The sequence below is a fragment of the Tamandua tetradactyla genome, chromosome 8, assembly GCF_023851605.1.
Source record: "Tamandua tetradactyla isolate mTamTet1 chromosome 8, mTamTet1.pri, whole genome shotgun sequence".
NCBI lineage: Eukaryota > Metazoa > Chordata > Mammalia > Pilosa > Myrmecophagidae > Tamandua > Tamandua tetradactyla.
Genome location: NC_135334.1, coordinates 19,665,565 through 19,688,459, shown reverse-complemented (window position 1 = coordinate 19,688,459; position 22,895 = coordinate 19,665,565). Strand labels below are relative to the sequence as shown.

General features: G+C 47.7%; 1 protein-coding gene across 1 annotated transcript in view; it reads left to right on the top strand.

Annotated features, from left to right (window-relative positions):
- Positions 1 to 22,895, top strand: part of GRIK4 (glutamate ionotropic receptor kainate type subunit 4) — a 437,909-nt gene that overhangs the window by 394,171 nt on the left and 20,843 nt on the right. Inside the window, exons 14-18 of the mRNA XM_077112649.1 lie at positions 1,617 to 1,730; positions 11,691 to 11,800; positions 15,243 to 15,416; positions 19,016 to 19,181; positions 20,585 to 20,810. Coding sequence (XP_076968764.1) covers positions 1,617 to 1,730; positions 11,691 to 11,800; positions 15,243 to 15,416; positions 19,016 to 19,181; positions 20,585 to 20,810 — 790 coding nt within the window. The remainder of the gene's footprint in view (positions 1 to 1,616; positions 1,731 to 11,690; positions 11,801 to 15,242; positions 15,417 to 19,015; positions 19,182 to 20,584; positions 20,811 to 22,895) is intronic.

Genomic DNA, 22,895 nt, shown 5'->3' with positions numbered 1-22,895 from the left:
AAAAGATCCTAGCGCTCTCTGGGTTTTGGATGAGATTAAGGAAGCCTAGAGTCAAGCAACTGGTTTAAATCAGTTAGGACAGAGCCTTGACTAGACTTGAGAGCCAGCTCTGGGCTTTCTCCAGTGATCCATATATAGGAGAAAACTAAATTAATGCCAAAATAAGTGTTGGAATTACCTATAAATCTGTCTCGAATTTAACTGGAATGTGCTGAATGGCTTTCCCAGATCAAATTTCAAGTTTCAAGCAAGCTTCTAAGACTCAGATTATTTGGATGAAAGTAGGGTTTAGGTCTGGACCACGTTCCATTGCACCAGCCCAACTCTTCAACAGACCAGTCCCCTGGAAATGAAGGTGCATGGGGCTCTCTGGCAACACTGTGCACTTTGGGAAGCCAAATGCCCAGCCTTGGAACACAGCACTTTGTCCACACCACCTTCATAACATGAGCTTCACTCTGCCGCGCCCACCACTCTGCAAAGGCCCCTACCCAGTTCCCTGCCATTCTGGCGCCTGGGTACCTCCGTGCTTCCAGCAGTGCCAAGAAGCTGGGGAAACCCTACCTAGAGGCAGCCAGCTTGAAGCTTGTCCTCCTGGCTCACCCCATGGTCCCTGTTGCAGTATGTGTGCCCTCTTTCCACTCATCTTACGCTCAACTCCAACCCTAACCTGCTGCCTAATACTTATTCAATAGAAGAACCGGCCAGATGACCTCCAATACACTCTTCAAATTTAATAAATGTTATGTCAATGATTGGACTCCATCTTTTTCAAAACTGACCAATAGGAAGTGGGCTTCCTTTGCAACAGGATGGATTTTAACTAGGTACAAGGAAGAACTTCCTAAGAGAAGGGAGTATTGAGGAAGCCTATAGCATCTCCTTTCTCAGAGGGCTTACTGCAAAGCACACTAGAAAATGTGGGCACTTGAAGTGCAATTTAGAGGCAGAAAATAGATGGAAACCCTTCATAACAGATCCTGGTTATTTTGCATTTATTAAAGAGACCAGAGACAATTTTCTGCTTCGGGCACCAGTATTTTAACTTCAGCAGCAGTATAAGTGGCTAGTAAACCAGAAGGCCTGAATGCCTGTCCCAGCTCTGGCACGGACAAGCCTTGTGACATTGTACCCCTTCCTCAATTTCCTCACTGTGAGATAAATGGGGTTGTATTAAATTGTGTCTAATTCCTATTGAGTCATCATTTTTATTTTTCATTGCAGGCCCCCACCCAAAGCAGCTTACACACCATAGGCATTCAGTGAAGTTTTGTTGGCTGAATAAACTGGAATAAAAAAACCAAATAGCCAATGCTGAGAGACAGGAGTCCAATTTGCCAGTTTTTCCCTGCCAACATCCTCCCCTCTGAACTGTCAGGAAGGGATCCCCTGCTTTTTTAAAATCCTAGGTGGGCTCAGGGAGCTCTGACCTCAAATACACACGAGTTATAGCTTCAATATCCATCTCCTTTCATGAATGAGTATTCAGATCTGGGATGTGCTAGGTCTGCTTAGAATCACTCCCAGAGCTGAGATGTGGGCCCAGAGGAGAGATGCCTTCCCTGGGCCCCTCTCACATGCCACCCCCACTGACGGGCTCTCTCTGCTCCTTTCAGAAAGCAGATCTGGCGGTGGCAGGCCTCACCATTACTGCCGAACGGGAGAAGGTGATTGATTTCTCAAAGCCATTCATGACTCTGGGAATTAGCATTCTTTACCGAGTTCATATGGTAAGAGACTTGTTTTATAAGCATTTATGCCATTCAAGTTATTTTGCATGCAAACACTGAGTTATATGGTAATAATGAATGATTCATGGAAATATTTTGATTTCAAGACTTAAATGCGAATGTACTGGGCTATATTTTACCCCCATCAGCTGGGCTGACTTGCAAGCAGGAGGAATGAAAGAGTCGTACTTGTGGGCTTTTCAGTAAAAATTGATTCCGCCTCCCTGAAGAGGGGTGGCCAAGAGGGATTGGTCAGCGCTTGGGGCATAGCATGTGGATGACCGGACCATCGGTCACTCAACTTCCTCCTCGGGGATGGGACTTCCAGCCCAGCAAGTCACCCCAGCCTTCTCAAGGACTTCCTGATTCCGGGTTTACGTCTGTCCACTCTGGGCACCGCAAGTGGTGATGGAATGTAGAATCCTGCCTCCCTTGCTAAACTGTATAGGTGAATAAAGAGCAGATAATCTAATGTCACTTATGCCTGGCCAGCCCCCATTTTGGCATCCCTTCGATAAAAAAAAAAAAAAATGACTTCAGTTTTTAAGGTTGGTCAGAATGAGTCAGAATGAGTTTGCGAGCACACCAATGGGCATCCAAGGATGGACATGACTCCAAAGATACTGAATGGTGGGGGGAGTATCTGTACCTCAAATGGGTGATCGTTATTTGGCCAGCAAGTAGTTGGCTTTACCTGAATTACCTTACAGAAGCTTTCAGACTGGCTCCCAATGCACAGCCATTGTAGGGATTTCTCCAATACTCTAGTCATATGCCAGGGTCCAGCTCCATGGCATATTCTAGTGCACAGCCTGCACTGCAAAGCTGCCCAACAGGGTCTAGACCCAGGAGGTCACCCTGCTTGCCTGCCAAAGACGTGACCCTCAGGCTCGTCCAAGTTTCTAAACCTGCATGCCACTCAGTTCCATCCAAAATAAGAACAACACAGCCCACACCCTGGGTGCCCAGTAGAGTGTCTGACATGTAGGAAGTGTCCCATCAATATGTGCCCTCATCATCATGAAAAGAGGAAGGAGACCTGGTCACTTGAGAGGGAGCCAAAAAGTCAGCCAGGGAGAGAGCAATTCTGAATTGACCAGACCCAGGGAGACCTGGTGAGCACAAGTCTGAGATGAACTTTGCTGTATCAGAAACAATGGAGGCACTAGGAGGAGCAGCTGATGCTAAAGGGGAGTCTGGCAGAGTCCACCACAAGAGCCTCAACCTAAAATTATACAGGGAAGCTATCTCTAATATAATAGTGTTCAGTTAATGAAATTAAAGTTAATACTAGGTGTTTATTATTATTAAAATACAAATTTTCTCTAATTGATAATTATCTTTGAGCCAAAATGTGGTTAATTTAATGTCATTTACCATCTCTAAGGACCTAGAGTCTGTACCTTAGTTCTACGTCCATGAAGTCACTCAACTGATGAGTGGTTGTTATTGAAATCTGAGCATCTGGTGCAATCAAACCTGCTTGAAATAATTAACCCAAAGTGTAAGTGCCTAGTTAAGAATTATTGCAAAACCCTCTAAAATAATAAGTGATGGCAAGTGTGCCTCTGAAGTCTAAAGATAACCAGAAGTAATTTGTGAATTTCCAGCCATCTAAGATTGTCTGGGCTTTTTTTCATGAGCGTGGACCAGCAGGTGTTGATTATGGATATTTTCCTTCTTTCCTGCATTGGGGGGTAATCTCTGTTTCTGCTCAGATATCCCTAGGACCAAAATAAGTGCTCTTTTCACCACCTACTCCCTGCCACTCAGGAGGCTGGCTCAGCATTCTGGCTTCAGAATTTGTTACTGTTGATCCCAACCGCTTTTGAAAACTCTTGGTTTCTAGCATCCAAGCCGCCATTTTCTCCTGGTTCTCCTCCTGCCACCTGTTTCTCCGCTTCTCTGCCTCATTGCTCATTCTCTCTCTATCTCTCTCTCTCTCTCCCTCCCTCCCTCCCTCCTTCTCCCCTTTCTCTCCTCCTGCCCCTTAGGTGCCCTCATTTCATTCTCCTCCCTACTCTCTCTCTGGGTAATAGCACCCACTCCCACATCTGAAAATCTAACCCTGACTTCTCTCCTGAATTCCAGAAGCCTATTTCAAAACATTACTAGGCTTCTCTACATGGACCTCTCCCACGCACTGCAAAAACAGTGCTTCAGACTGCATTTGGTGCATTTCTTGCTCAGATTTGTTCTTCCCCCTCCCTTCTCGGGTAATGGCATCTCCATCCAATTGCCTGAGTTGTCCTTTACTTTTCTTGCCTCCCAGGTTCAGTTGGTTATCTCACCTCTAAGTGGTTTTCAAATATACTATCTTTCCTGACTTCTTCTGCTTTGGTTCAGGCTGTTTTTATCTCTCTAACCTGAACTGTGGTCATTCCAGCTGCTTGAGGGTGGGGTTGTTTCTTATTCATTAGTCTATCCCCATCTCAGGACCACATAATGGGATCACACCCATTATAGACATTCAGTAAGAAGCAGTAGAGAAAAAAACCATGGACTCTGAAGTCATGCCGCCTGCTTTTATTCTCAGCTCTGAAATTTATTAGCTGCGTGATTCACATGTCTCAATTTGCTCACCTGTAAAAATGGGTTGTCCAACGAATTAAATGAGAATACATATGTAATGCGCTTATGACACCTCCTGGCACAATAAATAGGTATGAATTTCTCCATGCAACCCATCTTCCCCCTTGCAGCCTGAGTTATTGTTAATAAAATGTAGTCATGTTGGCCCTCTACTTAAAACCATTCACTGGCTGCCCAGTGAATGATTTTTCACTTGCAAGAAAAAGTTTAGTCTTCTTAACATGGAGAATAAAGTCACCTCTTGCAGCCCATTTCCAGATCTTTGCCTGTAGGCTCCTTCACCTCATATTTCTCACTGCTTTTCCACCAGGTCAGTTCTCCTCCTGCCTCCTTGTCTTGTCGTTGCTCATCTTCTTGCCTCTCAACCATCTAACTCTTTCCTGGCCTTCAATACCCAGCTCAAGTGGCACTTGCTTGTCAGTGTGACTCCAGTAGATGGAGCTGACTGCTTCTTTCTCTGAGCCACTCTGCTCTGCCTGTATCTCTATTATAGCAATTCCATGCTATATTACATTATTTTTATTTATCTCTCTCTTCCCTAGTAGACCTTAGTGGTAGTTACATTGAGGAGTTACATTGAGGCCATAAATCTCTGTGATATCATTTTTGTTATGAGAAATGTGGTTATCCTAAACACATAGTATTTACGTAATAAGTAAGGAAGACAGGAGAAAGGGGACAGGAGGGAAGAAGGAAGGATGGACAGTGAATCCAGTGATCCTGTGGGCAGTAAGCTCTGGCTTTGTGGCTGCTGGTTAGACATCACTAAGGCTCAGGGTCCCTGCAGGGCCAGGTTCCAAGAAGGATGAATGACCTACACAGGTTATTTTTTTCTTCCCAGATTTTACCCCATTGGTCCTGTGAACAAAAAGAGTTGGGAGCCAGATGTTCTAAGAAGTCTAGACACAATTTGCTCAGATCTGCTGGTGGCTGCCACCCAAACTCATTGCTCTTTCTCTCCTGGATGCCTGCATATCCCACATAGAACACAGACACCCCATGAGAAGATATCAGAAGCCCCAGCTGGGCCCAGATGAGTGTTCAGGCCATAAAGAAAGGGCTCAGTGTAGTCGCTGCCTTTAGAATCTGGGGTGTTCCCGGGCACTCCAAGGAAGGAAGTCGAGTGACAGGACATCTGAAATTCAAGGCTTGCTGGATTTCTCTGGCATATTAGCTTATTTCCTCTCTTTGCACTTGGCACGGCAGTATAACTCCAAAGGCATTTTGGAGTGAAGGGTTTTATGGGTGTGAATGGAAGGGAGAGTGGTATGGGAAACCAAGAATGCTTATATATGACATTAAGAGTACATGTTTTCTGTTTTCTGTAGCAGTAATTTACCTAATGATGTTTTGCCCAAACTAATATTAGTAAGTTTGTATTCTCCAAGCATACACTCACTCAGATTAAACACTTGGCACCTTTAACCCCAAATAGATAATCCATGTTGAGAAGAAGTCAGTGTTGACACATTCAAGGAGGTTGGCTATATGTCCCGGATATTTGCATTTTAACTAACATCTGTCTGGCATCTCTTCTTTTATGAAAATCTTCGCAGACGGTCTCTGGTTTAATACAGCGATCCCCCAAGGCAGGTATTAAAATTCCCACTTCACAGAGGCGAATTCTGAAGTTCAGTGAGACTAGTCAGTGCAGTGGAAAGAGAAAAGCCAGTACAGTGGTAGAGGTGGGAGTTGAAGCCGGGTCTTCTGTCTTCAAATCCCATACATTTCCAGCCACCAATCTTTGTCATATAATAAATGCATTTTTTTAAATAACGTGTTAGATGATCTTTCAAGATCTTTTGCAACCAGAGGACACTATTTCTGATTCCATATAGAGCCAGTCAGAGCATTTGAGACTCCCTTGAAAATGTGAGCTTACCATTTTCCCCTATAAAGTCCTGCTCCATCAGTTAACAAATAGGAACATTTCATGCTCTGCCCTTTTTCTCTTCTTAACCCTTAAGTAGAGTCTCCTCTCTCAAAAATTTTCTTTTAAAAAAAAGGAAAAGCAGACAGTGATTAAAAAGTGAGGGAGAAATAAGTGCCAACGTTAAATTAACACATGGCATTTGCTGGATGTATTACCCATTTCTCAAGAAGGTTTGTTTCATTTCAGAAAGACTGTCTGGGAAAATGGAGAACAATGCTAAGTAAACCAGTGAATCATTTCTAATGCTGCTTAATACTCTGTTATAAGAAAATGGAAAATGAATAGAGTTCTATTCCTCAAAGCTAAGTAACATGATAGCCCATATAATGGAAATATGGGTCCCTGAATGTATAATCGCTCTAATATTGGTTATTTATTGAGGTTTTCTCTCTCAAGAAGCTCAGGTTGTTTTATTAACATTATATTAGTAATTTTCACTTTCCACTTTAATGTTGATTGCAATGTTACATTTTATGGAAGAAGAAAATGGCACCCCAAAAAGTTGAATGACTTGCCTCGGGTCACTGAGCAAGTCAAGTTCAGTGCCAGGATTAGAACTAAGGACTCCTCATGCCAGATTTTCAGTCAGCAAAGTGAATAGATAAACTAGAATCTGAGTTATTTAGGCAAAAAAACCATCTGAGCATTTCATGTGAATCAATTTTTACTTCTTTCTTGTCTTTGGAGTCAGTGGCAGGAAGTATGTGTTAGCCCTAAAACATCATCAAAACAATCCACGGCAGACAGGCTGAGAGAGGCTCCCCCTGGGTCCCTGCGGTGGGACAGAAAGAGACTGTGCTCTCTTATCTCTTCCACCCTAGAGAGTGTTTTATTGACTCTTGATCCCTGCTGGAAGTTGAATATATAACCAGAAACCTCCCTATAAATCACTGTTTAGTTCCAGAGACTGGCAAAAACATATGGAGGACATGACGAGTGTAGAATCTGTCATAGGCCCTGCTGGGGAGAAGACGGGTTAGAAGGGAAGGAAGAGTGTTGGCATGGCAGTCTGTGTGTTGGGAATCGTGGCTAGGATGCAGCCCCACACAGACACGGAGAATGTGCCCCCACATCTACTCCACTCCGTCTGTGGCCTCTGTGGGAAGTCTGAAGTCGAACTGACTTCCAGAGGTTGGAATCGCTTGTTTCTAAGAGCCGTGCTTCCAGAAGACAGCCTGGTACTGCCCTAATTGCTGCCCTGGAGAGCCCTGGGGGAACCCTCATGATTCACCTATTACAATCCATAGAAACTCCAGGAGTTATGAAAAGTGGCTTTTGCCAGATGGCATTTTCCCCACAAGCATCTTTAACATGTGTCCCTGTAGGACAGAGAGTAGTATTTCTTGTCCATTGAGGGAGGCATCAGTATAAAAGGAAGTTCCCTCCCTTGCCACCCACCTCCCCCTTTCCCTTGACTCATGGCTACCATTAAACAGGAGAAGCAAACACGTACATAGCCCTCACTGTGTGCTAGGCTCTGTATTAGTCCTTTATGTGCATTAGCTCAATTTTCAAAATAACCCCATTATTATCCCCAGGCTACAAAAGGGGAAGCTGTGGCCCAGAGAAGCTAAGTAACTTGCTCAAGGTCAACCAACTTATAAGCTGTAAGAGGTAGAGCCAGGATTCGATCTTGGGCACTCTGGCTGCAGAGTCTGTTTAAATTCACTGCCCTGCCTACCTTGCCTGGCTCTAGTGTCCTCATGCATTTGACTCTGGACTCTGGGAGAGCCATTGCATTTTTACTATAGTACATACAGAATGAAGTATCAGTGATTAACAGAATTTTTGAGGATTTCTCAGCATGTAGTAGACTTTAGTGCTATTTTGTTGCTCCATGGGTGGTCCCACTACTGTAGTTCAAACCCACTGGGAAGGTGGAGAGTCGATGACCAGCCCTTTGGGTCGTCCCCACCATCTCATGTCTAAAACACAGTCCAAAAGTCAAGAGAACCAGTTCTAATATTGGTGCCATCTAATTTTCAATTCCATCTGCAGTGCTTTGACCCATCCCAGACATTTGGGGCATACGATATATATATAGCCAATTATCCACCTTCAAAGTGGTTTCCTTCTCCAGGAGAAACTGGCCCAACTTACAGTGAACAGAGACTTATATAAATCAATACAAATGCCTGCAAGTATGACAGACTCACAATAAATGATAACAGGTATAAATAAATGATATTTAAGAGGACTTTAAGGGGGGCTAGAAAGAGGAGGTTGGAATTCTGCTGGCAATGGAGAGGAGACATGGGATTAATTAGGGAGTTTATTAGAGCAAGTTGCAAAGATAGAAAGGAGAGAAAGTTGCGGTACAGCTGCCATTTGAACAAGGGACACCATGGCATGCCTATGGCACAGCTTGACGAATGAGCTCCAGTGAAATTGAAGCCATCACCAATGATTTGAGTGAGGCACTTAACCTCCCTGGGTCTCAGTTCTTCCATCTGTTAATACAGAAAACTGGGAATTGAAATAGAGAGAGCATAGTGAAGTGCTTTGATTTCTTCAGAAGAAAAGCATCACCATCATATATCCTTTGGGTTAAAGAAAATCTATTATTTGGAAGAAATGCCTATGGTATACGTAACTTGACTTGCCCCAAGCTCCAGTGACTCAGATGTCTTTTGAGAAGGAAGCAATCTAAAGAGTCTGCGTAGAAAAAATGGTAGGCATTCAGAGTCTGGCAAGTCACGTACTTGTCTTTGGCATCATATGAACAGCTTGGGCTCAGACCCAATCCAAGGCTGTATAGCCCAGAACAAAATTTCAAGTGACTGCCCATTCCTTGCATCCTCTGGTTGGCGTCAGTCAATCACAACTGGAATCAGTTGTTGCCTTGCCAACGTGACTGATAAGTTTCCAGCAGAGCTGTGTTTATGTCTTGGTCCTTGTTTGTGTGTTGTTCTGTGTATTATACTTGAGTCTTCAGGAATTTTTCCCATGACTATGCATCATTTCTTATCACCCATAACCGAATATGGCAGCTCTAAATAGTGCTGTCATTTTCCTCAATTTCACTCATTGTGATATAATCAGGTATAGATTTCTGACATTGAGCATCTAATGGGGTTTCAGATTCAGAAAGCAACAATAAAATATTTTTTTCTCCCACTTATCTGTCAACTGAGAGACAGAGCGAAGCAGTCACGAGTGACAGAGCATGTAAAATACATGGGTGTTTGCCTGGGAAAACTCTGGGGTAAAGAAGGGCCCTAAGAATAGCCAATCTAGTGGTTTCTCTTGCAGTGGGTCTGAAGGCTCCTTTAAACCCTTCTGGACTCTGTGTTTGGTCCTGCAATCTCTCTCTCCCATCCTGGGTCTGCCACTGGCTCTTAGGACAATGAAGGAAATATGGTCCACCTGTGGCGGACACGGGAATGACAACTCTGGAGCTCCAGTTCAGCTGCTCACGAGTCCTTTGCTTCCTATTAGAAACTATACATGATGATGGGACCAGACTTGCTCCAGTGGTCTTCTCCACGTTCCTCTCCTGTTCCCTCCCTTTGTTACTGGGCTTCATCCCCTGGTTGTTTTCATTTTCCCAATGGAATCAGCTGAGTGTTCTTTCTGTGCTGCAGACCAAGCATAGATGCACTACGAGGCAGAGAACTTGCAATTGGTATCAAAGGGCAGCTCCCTGGTGTAAGCCATCCTGGGAAAGAAAACCTGTTTCAGACAGACAATCCTAAAAGTCACTGTCATGCAGCCAAAGGGCCATGAGGCCCAAGAGCAGCTGCTTCACTGACGGAGGGTGAGCTATTGACTTCCCCTATGTGAGCCTGCCATGCGGTTGTACCCAAATGGTTCGGGAATGTGCCTACTGATGCCATAGCTGGGTCCCAGAGAAGGGATGGCAAAGCCCCAGAAGAGAAGCTGAAAATCACCCATGATTGCAGCTATGCAAATGCAACAGGACCGTGCAGAGCTGTCTCCCTCCCAACTGCCTCAGACGCTGCAGTGCGAACTGCTATTGTTTCGTGGAATTTCTCGGCATTTCTCAGCAACCTAGCATCCTGTGGATAATGAAAGCTCAGAAAACTGGTTGAGTTCAGCTGAGTTTGGGCATAGGTAATTTCCCTGGCTATTTCTGCTGATCCTAGTGTAAAAATGATAGATCTTGATATAAAAATGTATCATGATGGTAGGTTGTGCCATGGCCAAAATGAGCTTGAAAGTTTACCTGTTCATAGAACCCTTGATGTTGAGTCCTACTCTTGGACTTCCCAGACTCCTGGAGTCATGGAATCATAGCATTTGCTGTTTAGAATGGTCCTTGGAGAGCACTGAGCCCAGTGGTTTCCTCGTAAGTGAAAGAGCAAGGCTGGTGCAAGTAGCAGCAGGGAGCTGGAGAGATTGTGCCCCGTCTACAGTGGGTAGCACTTGTTGGTTCCAGCTAGTTGGTGGCCATGTGGGAATTCAGGCCCAATGTTGCTAAATTACTCCATTGAAAAAAATAAATAAACAGCCAGAAATCTGGATTTTTATGTGAAATTCCACCATCATTTAATTCTGGCAACTGATACCAAATGTTCAAACACTGCAGGATAAACAAGACAAATCTGTGGGCTGTATCTGGTCCACGGGCCCCCAGTGTGTGAACTCTGATCTGGTCTAGCTCCAACCAAAGCCAGGGAAGAGTGAGGACGCATCCAAGAACATGCAGCTCAAGACCGAAAGCAGATGACTTAACTCCTTCCTTCCCATTCCATCTTTCTTTCCTGCTGAGAAGGGGTGGGAGCTTGGCTTCCAGGGGTTCTGTTCCTGGCTCCATCCTCTCATTCACACTAGCTGATGCACATCCTGAGCTTGGGGTAAAAGCCGCGTGTTCCTATGGCATCCTGGGACAAGCCCTGTACTGTGTGTGCTTGTGTGTGTGTCGGGAAATGGGTGTGTGAGTCCCAGCTCTTTGACGTACAAGCTGTGTAACCTTGGGCACATCTTGTGACTGCCCCAGCGTTTGGTTTCTCCATCAGTAAACTGACAGCGATAATCCACGTCTCTCAGGATTGCTTCGAGTCTTACATGAGAAGGTCTCTGTGTACAAGTTCACTCTGCAGCGCAAACACCAGCGATGCCTGTTCTGTTAGGATCCTCTTGAGGAAGAGGCCACCCACGCCACCCCCACAGGCACTGAGGTTGTTCTGCTTTCCCAGCACAAAACCTCCCTCACCCCAGGAAGCCGTGTGGCCACCCTGTTCTTTCATTTTGCCCGCTGAAGTCGGGCTGGGTCAGTATTTTGGAGCGGTCCCCTTCACGCCTTCAGCTCCAGCGGCACCTAAACCAATTACTCAGAACCCTCAGGGAAGTGACCTCTGGGGCCGGACCCACACTCACCATCCCCTCAGCCATGCCCTGCCCTGCCCTGCCCTTTCCAAGGGCCATCTCGACTGAATGTGTACAGTGAATCTTGTTTTTATCTCCATTTCCAGGGACGCAAACCGGGCTATTTCTCCTTCCTGGACCCATTTTCTCCAGGCGTCTGGCTCTTCATGCTTCTGGCCTACCTGGCGGTCAGCTGCGTCCTTTTCCTAGTGGCTAGGTACTCGCCTCTCCCCTTTCCCGTCCCCGCACCGCCACCTAGCGGCCACCTCTGGGAACGGCATGGGGAGGGGAGCAGGGAGGAGGAGAGGGGCGGGTGGAGAGCACTTTTGTGCCAAAATAGAGGGATGGGAGAGGGTCTCAAGACCTGACGCTCTCTGCCCAGCTGTCAAGCTCACATCATCCGTCCACCACTGCATCACATCCTTTGCACGCACACAGTGGACAAGTCAGTTTGCCCACATTTCCTTCTGCACCCCTGCCTTTTTCCCTATCCCCTCCCCTAGTCTCCAGCCCCCTGCTTATGTAGCAGCCTCGGGAATGAGAGGAGGGGAGGAGGGTGGCAGGGAGATGACTCTGATTAAGTGCTGCTCATTTACCTGCCCTGGTATCAGCCTTTGCCGGGATCCATCCACCACAGCGTGCTAAATCACAAGAAACGGAGCCTACAAATCCAGAGTGGGGAGACTGGTGGCAGAAGGGAAAAGAGGCTTCCTCTACAGAGAGCCCAGATCTGCCTATAAAAACACAGCTGCCCTTGTTGAATGGGAACCCTGGAGGGCGGCAGGCAGCAAGGGGGCAGGATGGAGAGAGAGATGTTCGCAAGTAGTGTTGAATTGAGTTTGTGAGTGGTATTGAGTCCAGATCAGGGATAGGCGGGAATAAACCCACCCACCCAATCCCGGGAAACCAGGGACACCCAGGCCTGTGGAAGAATCTGAGTGGCATCCCTAGACTGTGGCCTCCCAAGGGTGTGTGCAGAGGGGAGGGCTGTTTTCCTCCAAGCCAGGCTGCGAAGAGCCAGTTACTCTCCAGAAGTGGTACAACCCTTATGGTTCCTAGCCCACCCACCAGACTCCCCTGTCCTACTAGGCCCTCAGCTGACTGTAGAGGAGACCCCAAAATGGCTGTTGGGTGGGAGTGGACAACTGCTCTGAAGGAGCATCCAGATATTGGATGGTGATGTGGGAGGAGGCTGTGACCCTAAAGGACACATCCCACCTCTGCAGTGAGTCTTTTCTGCCAGCGTGTTTGTTCAGCAGCCCCAGGGGAGCCCACACTCTCTCAGGTTAGTAGATGGAGCAGCAATGTCCTGAGATCCGAGGGGGCTGCAGGGTACCTGACCCCTGGGGCAGTGCCCAGCCTGCTGAGGAGGGGCTGCCTTACCCCTCGGTGCCTTTTCCAGCAGAGATCAAAGCTGAGATCAGAAGGTCATCCAGAACCACCAAATCCAATCCCCAAGAGTAAGACTGTTCTCACAAACTGATGGCCTCCCAAGGCAGCAGGTGTTGAGCTTGCTGCTCGGGAAAGGAGGAGGAGGGCCCTCCACCCTCCTTGGGCCCAGAGGCATTGCCGCTGCCAAGTGGCTGTTATCAGTGACTGCTGGCAGGAAGGTGCAGGAGCTAAGGCAGCGTCTGACACTTCCCCTCTCCACTTTGTCACCCTGTTTGTGCTGTTTCCGGAGAGCTGTCTGCCTGGGTTCAGGCTCCTCTGCTCTGCAATCCACTCTTGCCCTCTTTATTGAGTCCCTGTAAGAAGCATGCTGCAGCTCTCAGGTGACCCAGAGGGGTGCCCCAAATGGTCTCAGGGCTTGGCTCCCAGCTCCCCCTATGTTAGCCCCCTTCACTATGCCCACAGCCTCCTAAAGCTTTTCAAACCAACCCTGAGGGGCTAAACAGCCCCCTCTTCCCTGCCTTCCATGCAGGCACACACTGCCCCAAGAGCCAGCATTAACAAAAAGGTTGTGCTGACTGGCCTGCCACACAGCCACGGGCTTGTCCTGCTGAGCCTGGAATGTTCCAACATAAGGTTGTGGTTTTCAGACTGGATTTCATGGAGCATGAAGTCTCCAGGGAGGTACCAGAGACATAAGTGGGGTGAAAAGAAGCTGGGGTCATCAGACTTTGGGGTCCCAAACCCTCTTCAATACAGACTAGCTCTGCTTTTCGGGGGGATGGTGTGTGATCCGGGAATTGAGCCTGGGTGTCCGTCATGGAAGGCGAGCATTCTACCACTGAACCACCCCTGCGCCCCTTACTAGCTCCACTTTCAGTTTGTGTATTGTACTTCTGGGCAAGATTTTAGAGGGGGCAAAACAGTCTTAGTAACTTAAGAAACATAGAGAGCTTTAAAAAAAAAAAAAAGTTGAATTTCTGGGTCCCGTCATCTCACAATCTCAGGGTTTGGTCTGGGAATCTGTAGCTTGGAGGCTCCCCAGATTTGTCCTGGTCATAGGCTCAGGATCCACCAAGGCCAGGCACCAGTAGGGCAAGCCATTTCTGTAGGACATACAGGGAGAGGGACCTGCCCCCTAGGGTGTGGGGCCAGCAAAGACATCCTCGTGTTCAGGATGACAGGCATCAGTGGAAATGTGGGCGAGGGAGTGTAGGAGCTCCCAGCACAGGTTAGGCCAAGCGAAGGGACGGAAAAGACCAGTGATGATAATTAACACCCTGTGAGCAGAAGGCCTCGGCCCCCGCCCCCTGGAGCACGCCCCTGCACGACTTCTCCTGTCAGAGCTGGAAGGCTTTGTGTGGGAGGCGCTGAGGCCAGGGACAGAGAGATAACTTGGGTTTGGTGGGCAGGGAAGGAAAGGCTCCTCCAAGACAGGCCGGGGTGAGGCTGGGCGAGTCAGTGGGAGGGACTCGCTGACTTGGACGGAGACCAAGGCCTGAACTGGGCCCTGCTCAGCCCTGTCTGCCCATTGGACCTACCTGGGGGGCTCAAAAAAATGCTGATGCCCAGGCCCTACCCAGACCAGTGAAATCAGACTCTCTGGAAGAGGAATCCAGGCTCCCCAGAGGGGATTTGCAGAGCAGACAGCATGCAAAGCCTCGGCCCTGGAGACCATCTAGGTCCCTGGTTCTCCAGGTAGGGACCCTGGACCAGTGGCATGAACTTTACCTGGGAATTTGCAAATTCTTAGGCCTCTCCCCACGCTAACTGGATCAGGCACTGTGAGGTAGGGCCCAGCAATCTGTGCTCTAACAAGGCTGCTTGGTGATTCTACCCAACACTGAAGGTTGAGAATCGCTGCTCTAGGCTGAGGGTTTTCAAATTGTGGTTCTGTCTGGTCCTAGGTTTGCCCCATGATCACCTCCAGGGAACCGGCGATGACAGCTTCCCAGGCTCTGCCCGCTGTGACCCTTCACAGTAGGGGGGCTCCCACGTCCATCTATTTTGCAGATTGGAGTTCCACATCAGAACTTATTTGGAGAGTAGTTTCTTTGATTCCAGAGAAAGCTTGAAAACCACCAACCTGGTCCAACCTCCACCTTTTGGGGTTGAGACCATCCAAATCCAGCCAAGGGACGTGGCTTGCCCAAGGCCACAGAGCCAGTCCCTGAGGTCCAGATGTGAGACCACAGAGGAGAGCCCGCCCCACTCTCTCCCGCGCCCTCGGTGTCCCTGTGACAGTGGTTCCTGTCCGTTTCCACCCACAGGTTGACTCCCTACGAGTGGTACAGCCCACACCCGTGTGCCCAGGGCCGGTGCAACCTCCTGGTGAATCAGTACTCCCTTGGCAACAGCCTCTGGTTTCCGGTCGGGGGCTTCATGCAGCAGGGCTCCACCATCGCCCCTCGAGCCTTGTCCACCCGCTGCGTCAGCGGCGTCTGGTAAGATCCCAGGCGGAGACGGGGCCGGACCCAGTGGGGCAGGGCCACAGCGGGGCATCCTTGGGTAAGTCCTGCTCGGGCCGCTGGTAGGCAGGGAGGGAAGGCAAGCAAGGCTCCAGTGGGGGCTGAGCTGCACTCTGCCAGCTCAAGAAAGTTAGGGGTAATGGCGGGGGGCACGTCTGCTCTCCACATCTTTCCCCTTTCTCGGTCTCTGTGGTCTAGATAAAGAGAGGAGCCGAGCCATGGAGGCAGATGGGGGAGAAAGCAGCCTTGATGGCTCTCAGCAAAGCTGTGCCAACTCCCTGGCCTGAAAATAACCTGATGTGGGGTGTCTGGGCCTTCAAAGCACATACAGATTTTATACAAATATGAGCATGGGACAGGCAGTCAGGCCTGCGGCCACATTATGCCCCCCTCTGCCAGCTCCCTCAAGCTTGGACCCTGGGCACCCAGCCTCGGGCCATAGCAGGTATGGGAAAATGTACACTCTTAGTCTTTTGGACAGGACCTTGAAGGGTAGGTTGACAGCCTCCTGTCCAGGGGGCCAGCAGTCCTCTCTGGAAATTCCTTTCCTCTCTTGGTTCATCCAGGGCAAGAACTTTGCTAAATGAGCCAATGTGTGGGAAACTCTTTAAAAACCTGAAAGTGCTATATCAATGCATGGACTAATGAGTATTACTAGAAAACTAGGGGGAAAATAAGTAAGTATGCTTGTGTACACGCACACACACATATGTACACACACTTACGTATATTTCAGTAACAACTAAGTCCAAATTCTCATAAAAAGTAGTTTTAGGTGTGGTCCATCTTGGGGCACAATTCTTCTCCGTCTCTGGACCTGTGAGACCTGGAGAACCAAGTATCTGCTTCCAAAATACAGTGGTGGGACAGGCATAGGACAGGCATTCCCGTTCCAGAAGGAGGAAATTGGTAGGAAAGCTCTTACATTCCAAGGTCTGAAAGTCGTCTGCAGACCGATGGGCCTGCTGGAGCCTTGAGAGTCAAGTTTGTAAACTACAAGTTCCGGGTCCTCACTTTAAAATCCACTGTTAGGCTTGGCTGCTATGACTTACAGGGTGGTTCTCTCCCCTGTTCTCAGCCCTGTCCAGGCACAGCTGAACAGTGACCTCCTCCCACCTGGTGTTCTCATCTTCCCCGATCGACAATAAATGCCTAAAGAGTCTAACCACTTGGGCGAGGTGCTTTCCCATTATCAGATAGTTCTGAAAAGTCACCAGTCCGGAGAACTCAGTTTCAGGAAGAAGGGACGGACCAGGTGGGGATCACAGAGGGGAAGTCACAGAGAGCCTTCAAAATCCAGGAACTCGGGACAAAAGTCGTGGGAGACAAGCAGATATCCGCCATAGGTGTTGATGCCTGTCCGCCCTGCTTGCTGCCCGCAGGGCCCTATTGCCTGCTCCACCCACCTGACCGTGCTCCAGGGAACTTCTGCCTAGTGCTGGGGAGGGGTCACCGGTTCTCCAGGTGGCTCCGCCCTGGGCCCTCCACCCAGCGCTGCTTTAGCTAGCAGCCCGGGTGCGTGGGTCTTTTGCCCCGTAGTGTGGGTGGGAGGTGGCTCACTGCTGGGAGAGCCCACACAGCAGGCCTCAGCTGCCCCTGAACCCAGCGGATATTGTGCCCCACTCCCTCTTTAATTTCTTAGTTATGAATTTGAGGCCTCTGTTTTGTCCGTTCCCTGGGGGAGTAGAGACCCAAAGACAGAGCCGCCCTGTCCTGCTTTGGCCTCCTCATCCAATGCCCTGTCGCTAAAAGGTATGCCAGCTTTACAACTGGGGGTGCCCCTGCCACACAGGGGCACAGCTCCCCCGCCCCTCCGGAGAGAGAGTGGGCATGATTTGCTTTATCCTCAGAGGGCTTGGGCTTGTGCTGAGCCCCTTCTGCTCTCGCACTGAGTTCCCCTTGTGACCAGTGGTGTAAATGGCCACACGGCTGTCTGGGGCAGAGCAGACGCCGAGACATAAACACAGGGCTCAGGGAAGCACCCTCCGCCCCCACCCACCACAACCACCCCGAGGCCATGTCCACACCCAGGCTCATTAACCCAAGGCATTGGCCAGTGGAGCTGAGCCACTCCAGAATGCTGCTCCCCCCTGGGGCTTACCCTCCCCTGAGCCTTTCCCCGGGCCTGGTCCAAAGAGTATAAGAGCTGAGGCAAGGGCAAGGAAAGCAGGTCTTGGGTACAGAGGGACACCTGGCACTTGCAGGTCATATAAACAGGTATGGAGGGAAGGAAAAGGCCAAAGGATTTTTGTCCCATATTCAGTCTGGAGTTCTATCCATCTGTCTCTCTGTATCTCACATTCATATAGCACTTCATAGATGATGAAGCACTGATTACACGCTCCCTCATTTGATCTCACAACCATCTCAGAAGATAGGCAGAGCAGACACAATTATCCCATTAGACCAGTAAATGGACTTGGAGAAGGTGAGTGACTTGCCCGCAAGGGTCACAGGTGGATGTGACAAAGCCAGAGCTAAAACCGAGGCCGCCCTTACAGATGGTCTGGCATATAGATGGGCCCACCGAGTCCACGGATGCCCCTGCCACTTCATGATGGGGGCAACAGTGGGCAGGAGCTCTCGGACAAAAGGAGCAACGGGACTTCTTGCCCGTAACTGTCCTCCTGGAAGTGGCTGGCTGCTGAGTCCTGATGCAAACACTAGTTGGCGACTAACTGATTCAGAATTTGTGATTGCCCAGCCTAAATTACACTTAGATAGATCCTTGAACCACCTACACAGGGATTGGGTTGCAGATCTATACTGTTGACCAGGTGGTGGAGGGCTTGTTTAATCTGCTTAAGGGAACCAACTCTTTTTAATAGCTCTAGTGTCTATGCTGCCTGAGTTGCGAAATTATTCTAATTTTAGATGATTTCAATCTACCCAATAAGTCACCCTTCTATGTTGGAATGACATGACCCTCATAGAAGGATTTTTCTGTCCTAACCTTTCAGCAGTTCAAAGATGCTTTTCCCCAGTTCGTTCTTAATTAAAGAGTTTGTGCTGTTACGATTTGCAGACCCGGTTTTAAAAATACGGATATATCAATGTGTTATTTAGTAGGTTAGTTCCCTTCTCTGAGCCTCAATTTCCTCGTCTGTAAAGTTAGGGGTAAGACTTTTGAAGGCCTTACATGAGATATTGTACATGGTGTTCAATAAAGATTGGTTGGTTTCACCAAGAGAGGTAGAGCCAACATCCCAGCTCTAGCCTTAAACCAAACCCTCAAAGCTAGCACCCTCAACGCCTTTACTGTTACTTCTCGTAGTATCCCAAACTGTCTCACATGCATGGAATACCCGCATTCTAAATAACTACCCAATGGCCACCTCCTTTAGGAAACTAAAAATAAAAAATAAAAACCAACCATCTTCCAAGCCACTCTCACAAATGTCATTCATTTCTGTTGACATCATATGTCCCTGCCTCCGTTCTCTCCATCCATTAAGTCGAAACTTCCTTCAGAAGAGGGACACCTGGTCTCTGCCATGTCTCAGTGGGACTGGGATGAGAGCTGAGGCTCCTGGTGGTTCCCGGGCACTGATGGCTTCTGGTCTGTTCCCACATAGGTGGGCATTCACGCTGATCATCATCTCATCCTACACGGCCAACCTGGCGGCCTTCTTGACCGTGCAGCGCATGGACGTGCCCATCGAGTCGGTGGATGACCTGGCCGACCAGACTGCCATTGAGTACGGCACAATTCATGGCGGCTCCAGCATGACCTTCTTCCAAGTAAACCCCTTTGGTTGCTCACAAGCACTGGGAATGGGGCAGGATAAGGTTGAGGTGTTTGTCTGCTGGAGATTGAACATCTCTCCTCATCCCTGTACCTCTTTTGAACATCTAGTTGAGATGTCCACATGAGGCTCATTGATTTCCTGCTCCACAAAATAGCCCTGGAATGAGGTTCCAAAGGGACTGGGTTAATATCAGCAAAACCCAGACTATTAAACATAAACCATTGGTGGTATCTGAGATGATTTTAGGTATGATGTGGCAGAACTATTTTTTTATTGCAATAGTTTCATATTGGTTTTCATGAGAATTAGAAAAGAAAAAAATCTGTGTAGTGAAAATCCAACTGGCAATTTTATTTATATTGCTGGATAGGATGAGGCTAATGTATGCATTTAAAATTCCTGACGTGAGTCCAATGTTGTAGGTAGTATTTAGACAAAGGATGATTAAAATAATTTTCAAATGGCTGAAGTCTGAGAAATTCTAGATTAAGGAGAACTGATTTCATTGACCCCAGACTTGATAGGTCCCAGATAGGGACACTGTTGGCTTCTTTGGGATTCTGTTGCAGGGTGTTAGCCTGCCCACTCATTCATCACCAAGACTGACAGAGCCAGGCCAGAAAGATGAGTAGTTCTCATAGGCTTCAAGATCTTTAGGGAAGATTTCCCCTGGGGTTAATAGGTGTCTAACCAACCTACTACACAAGAAACTCATTTTCACATGCAAAGGGACCAACACGTTCAGTTTTCTGTTTTCCATACAAGTCTCAGTGCCCACTAGCAGAGAGATCAGTGAAGAAGGCATTACCCAAACACAAACTTTGGATAAATCCCCAAAATTCTCAGTCATGTTATCATTTGTGACATAGAAGCCCATATTGGGTATGTGGCTGATGAAGTGGATTAGGATGTTGGAAAATAATTGGCATTGCTCCTTCAGATGGTGTCTCTTTAGAAGTCCTGAATGAACTTGAGTCCATTGCCTCCAACTTGAAGGACAGTGAAGGGACCCCAATAAAAATTTCAATTCTGACTTCTACCAGAATGTGGAGGTTGGCGCTGGAAGACCTCTCTAGGGTAAACAAGGCAAAACCTGAAGTTATCAAACCAGTGGGCAGAGCTTACAGTGCCATAGGGCCCTGTGGCTGGTTCATTCTGTAAAAGCTATAAAAATCACAACTCCTTCCTCCTACCACTATTGCTAGGCAGATGTTTACATGGCCCTAGGGAACATCCTGAGTTGAGAGAAGAAAAGGGAAAAGGTTATTGAGTGTAAGGAAGGGGTTGATTCATGGAATGGCCGAAAATTAAGACCTGCTTTGATTCCCTCTCTTTTCTATGCTAACATTCCCTTTCTCTTTTCCCAATGCTGCTTCCTTTTGTTTTTTTTCTCAGAATTCCCGCTACCAGACCTATCAACGCATGTGGAATTACATGTATTCCAAGCAGCCAAGTGTATTTGTGAAGAGCACGGAAGAGGGAATCGCCAGGGTGTTGAATTCCAACTACGCCTTCCTTCTGGAATCCACCATGAATGAGTACTATCGGCAGCGCAACTGCAACCTCACTCAGATTGGGGGCCTGCTGGACACCAAGGGCTATGGGATTGGCATGCCAGTCGGTATGCAGGAGAGGAGCAGCCTCTTGGGGTAGCTTCATCCAGACAGGTTCAGGGTAGCTAAAATCACTGGACACGGTGTGGAATCCAACAACCCCTATTTCTAGAACTAGTTTAAATGGAGACTTTAGGTGAACACTTTCAAGGTTTAAAAAACAAACAAACTGACATACTTCTACAAATCAGTGATCAATCCTTAATCCTTAATTATTAAAGGGCCCCCGGTGGATTCTTTAGATCTCTGTTCCTCCTCTCTCTTGCTTCCTGCCATTTCTCCGTTGATTGACATCTCTACTGACAGCGGGAAAGAGAAGGAAGAGAGAGTAAAATGCAAATGAATTAATTTCGTTATTTGTTAATGTCCCTGGTGAAAAGTTTACTGCAAAAGGGGACTGGCATGATGAGAGGAGATGGCTTTCCAATTATTTGTGGATTTCCCTGATCCATGCACTCTGGGTCAGCATGCATAATTGAAAACGGGCATAGAGCTCTGGGATTCAGCTTGCTGACTGTGTGCCATCTGCTTTTGTAATAGGAGAGTAGAGGTGTTTGGCTGCCAGAAAGGTATCCCAGCTGTGCTTTGTAAATGATGTTCATCCTTTGAGCCTTCCCTGCAGAGAGGATCTCCCCTGGCAGATGAGGGAGGGGAGCATAGTACGTGTTAGCTACTTGCTGTGAGAGTAGCGGGGACTTGAAACTGTTTCCCAGATGATTCTCATATGCAATCCCCCGCCACACCACACACACACACACACACCATGGAGAGCCACTGTCAGGTAGGGTTGCCCTTGGACAAGGTAGCAGTGGAAGAAGCAGGAATTGAGATTATCAGCTCATGTGAGGAAATTGATGCATATATGTGCGTCTTTGTAGTTATATTACACATGCCTTCTATGGATTGACATTTACCTAACTCAAATGACAGGATTCACTTAACTGTGGAATGCAAAGAGCATGGGCTTGGAGTCCTGCTGACTTGGGAATGAATCCTGGTTACCGGCTGTGGGACCTTGGATAGCTTACTTAACCTCTCTGTGCTCCAGTTATTTCACTTATAGAACCAGGTCTCTAATACCTACCTCACAAGGTTACCGTGGGGGTTAAATGTGGTAATCTGGCCAGGTGTCTCAACCACAGTCTCTCATTTAGTCCTGGGGAATATTAATTTCCTTCCCATCTTTTCCATAATTCCCTATGTTACGTGATAAAAGCAGATAACATCTTAAAGACTGTGCAGAAACCAAATGAGCTAACATCTTAAAGACTGCAGAAACCAAATGAGCTCATATAAGTGATGATACAGTGAATCACTGCGCTTGGTAAATTCTGATAGTAGTTGTTCTGTAAAGTAGGGGCCTCACTTGGAACACTTGAGCCTCTGTCTCCTCCACGTGCCACCATATTTCACTGATGTCCACTAACATTACAGATTGTGGACCTCCCTGAGAAATTTATTGTTTGACCTTTTGTTTCAAGACGGTGGAATGAGACCCAAATTGAACTTAAGGTGCACCTCCATAACACTCTGACAATTTAACAAATTTAACCAAAATGTCAAGAGCTACAAAAGTTTTCATGGAGCAAACTTATAGAGAGTTGAGGTAGAATAGACTGGTTAGAAATTTTCACTGATAGCCAAATAAAAAAGGAGGGAAATGCATTTTTTTCTGTATCTGCTATGGTGCTATTTTCACATGTGTCATCTCACTTAATTGTCCCACCTGCAAGGCAGGTATGGTTATTCCAGTTCTGCACAGGATAGAAGTGGGATTCAGAACAGGGTAAGTTACTTGTCCAAGGTCACAGAATAAGTAGAGGAGCTGGGCGTGAGCCTGAGAGGTTTGTCTCAAAATCCAGTGCTTCATTCTTCGGACCAGGTTGCCAGTGGGCCCCACCAGCTAGGCAGCATAGGTTGGGCTGAAAGGAGAGCTGTAGGCTGGCCAGGGTTCTCAAATCAGGCTGGGAGGAATCCGCTGATAGGACAGAATTTAGGTCCGGCTGAGGTGATGTCCAGGAAAAACAAGCCTATGAGGAGAAAGGGCACAGCTTTAGGAAAGAAATACGGTTGGGCCCAGAAAAATTAAGAGA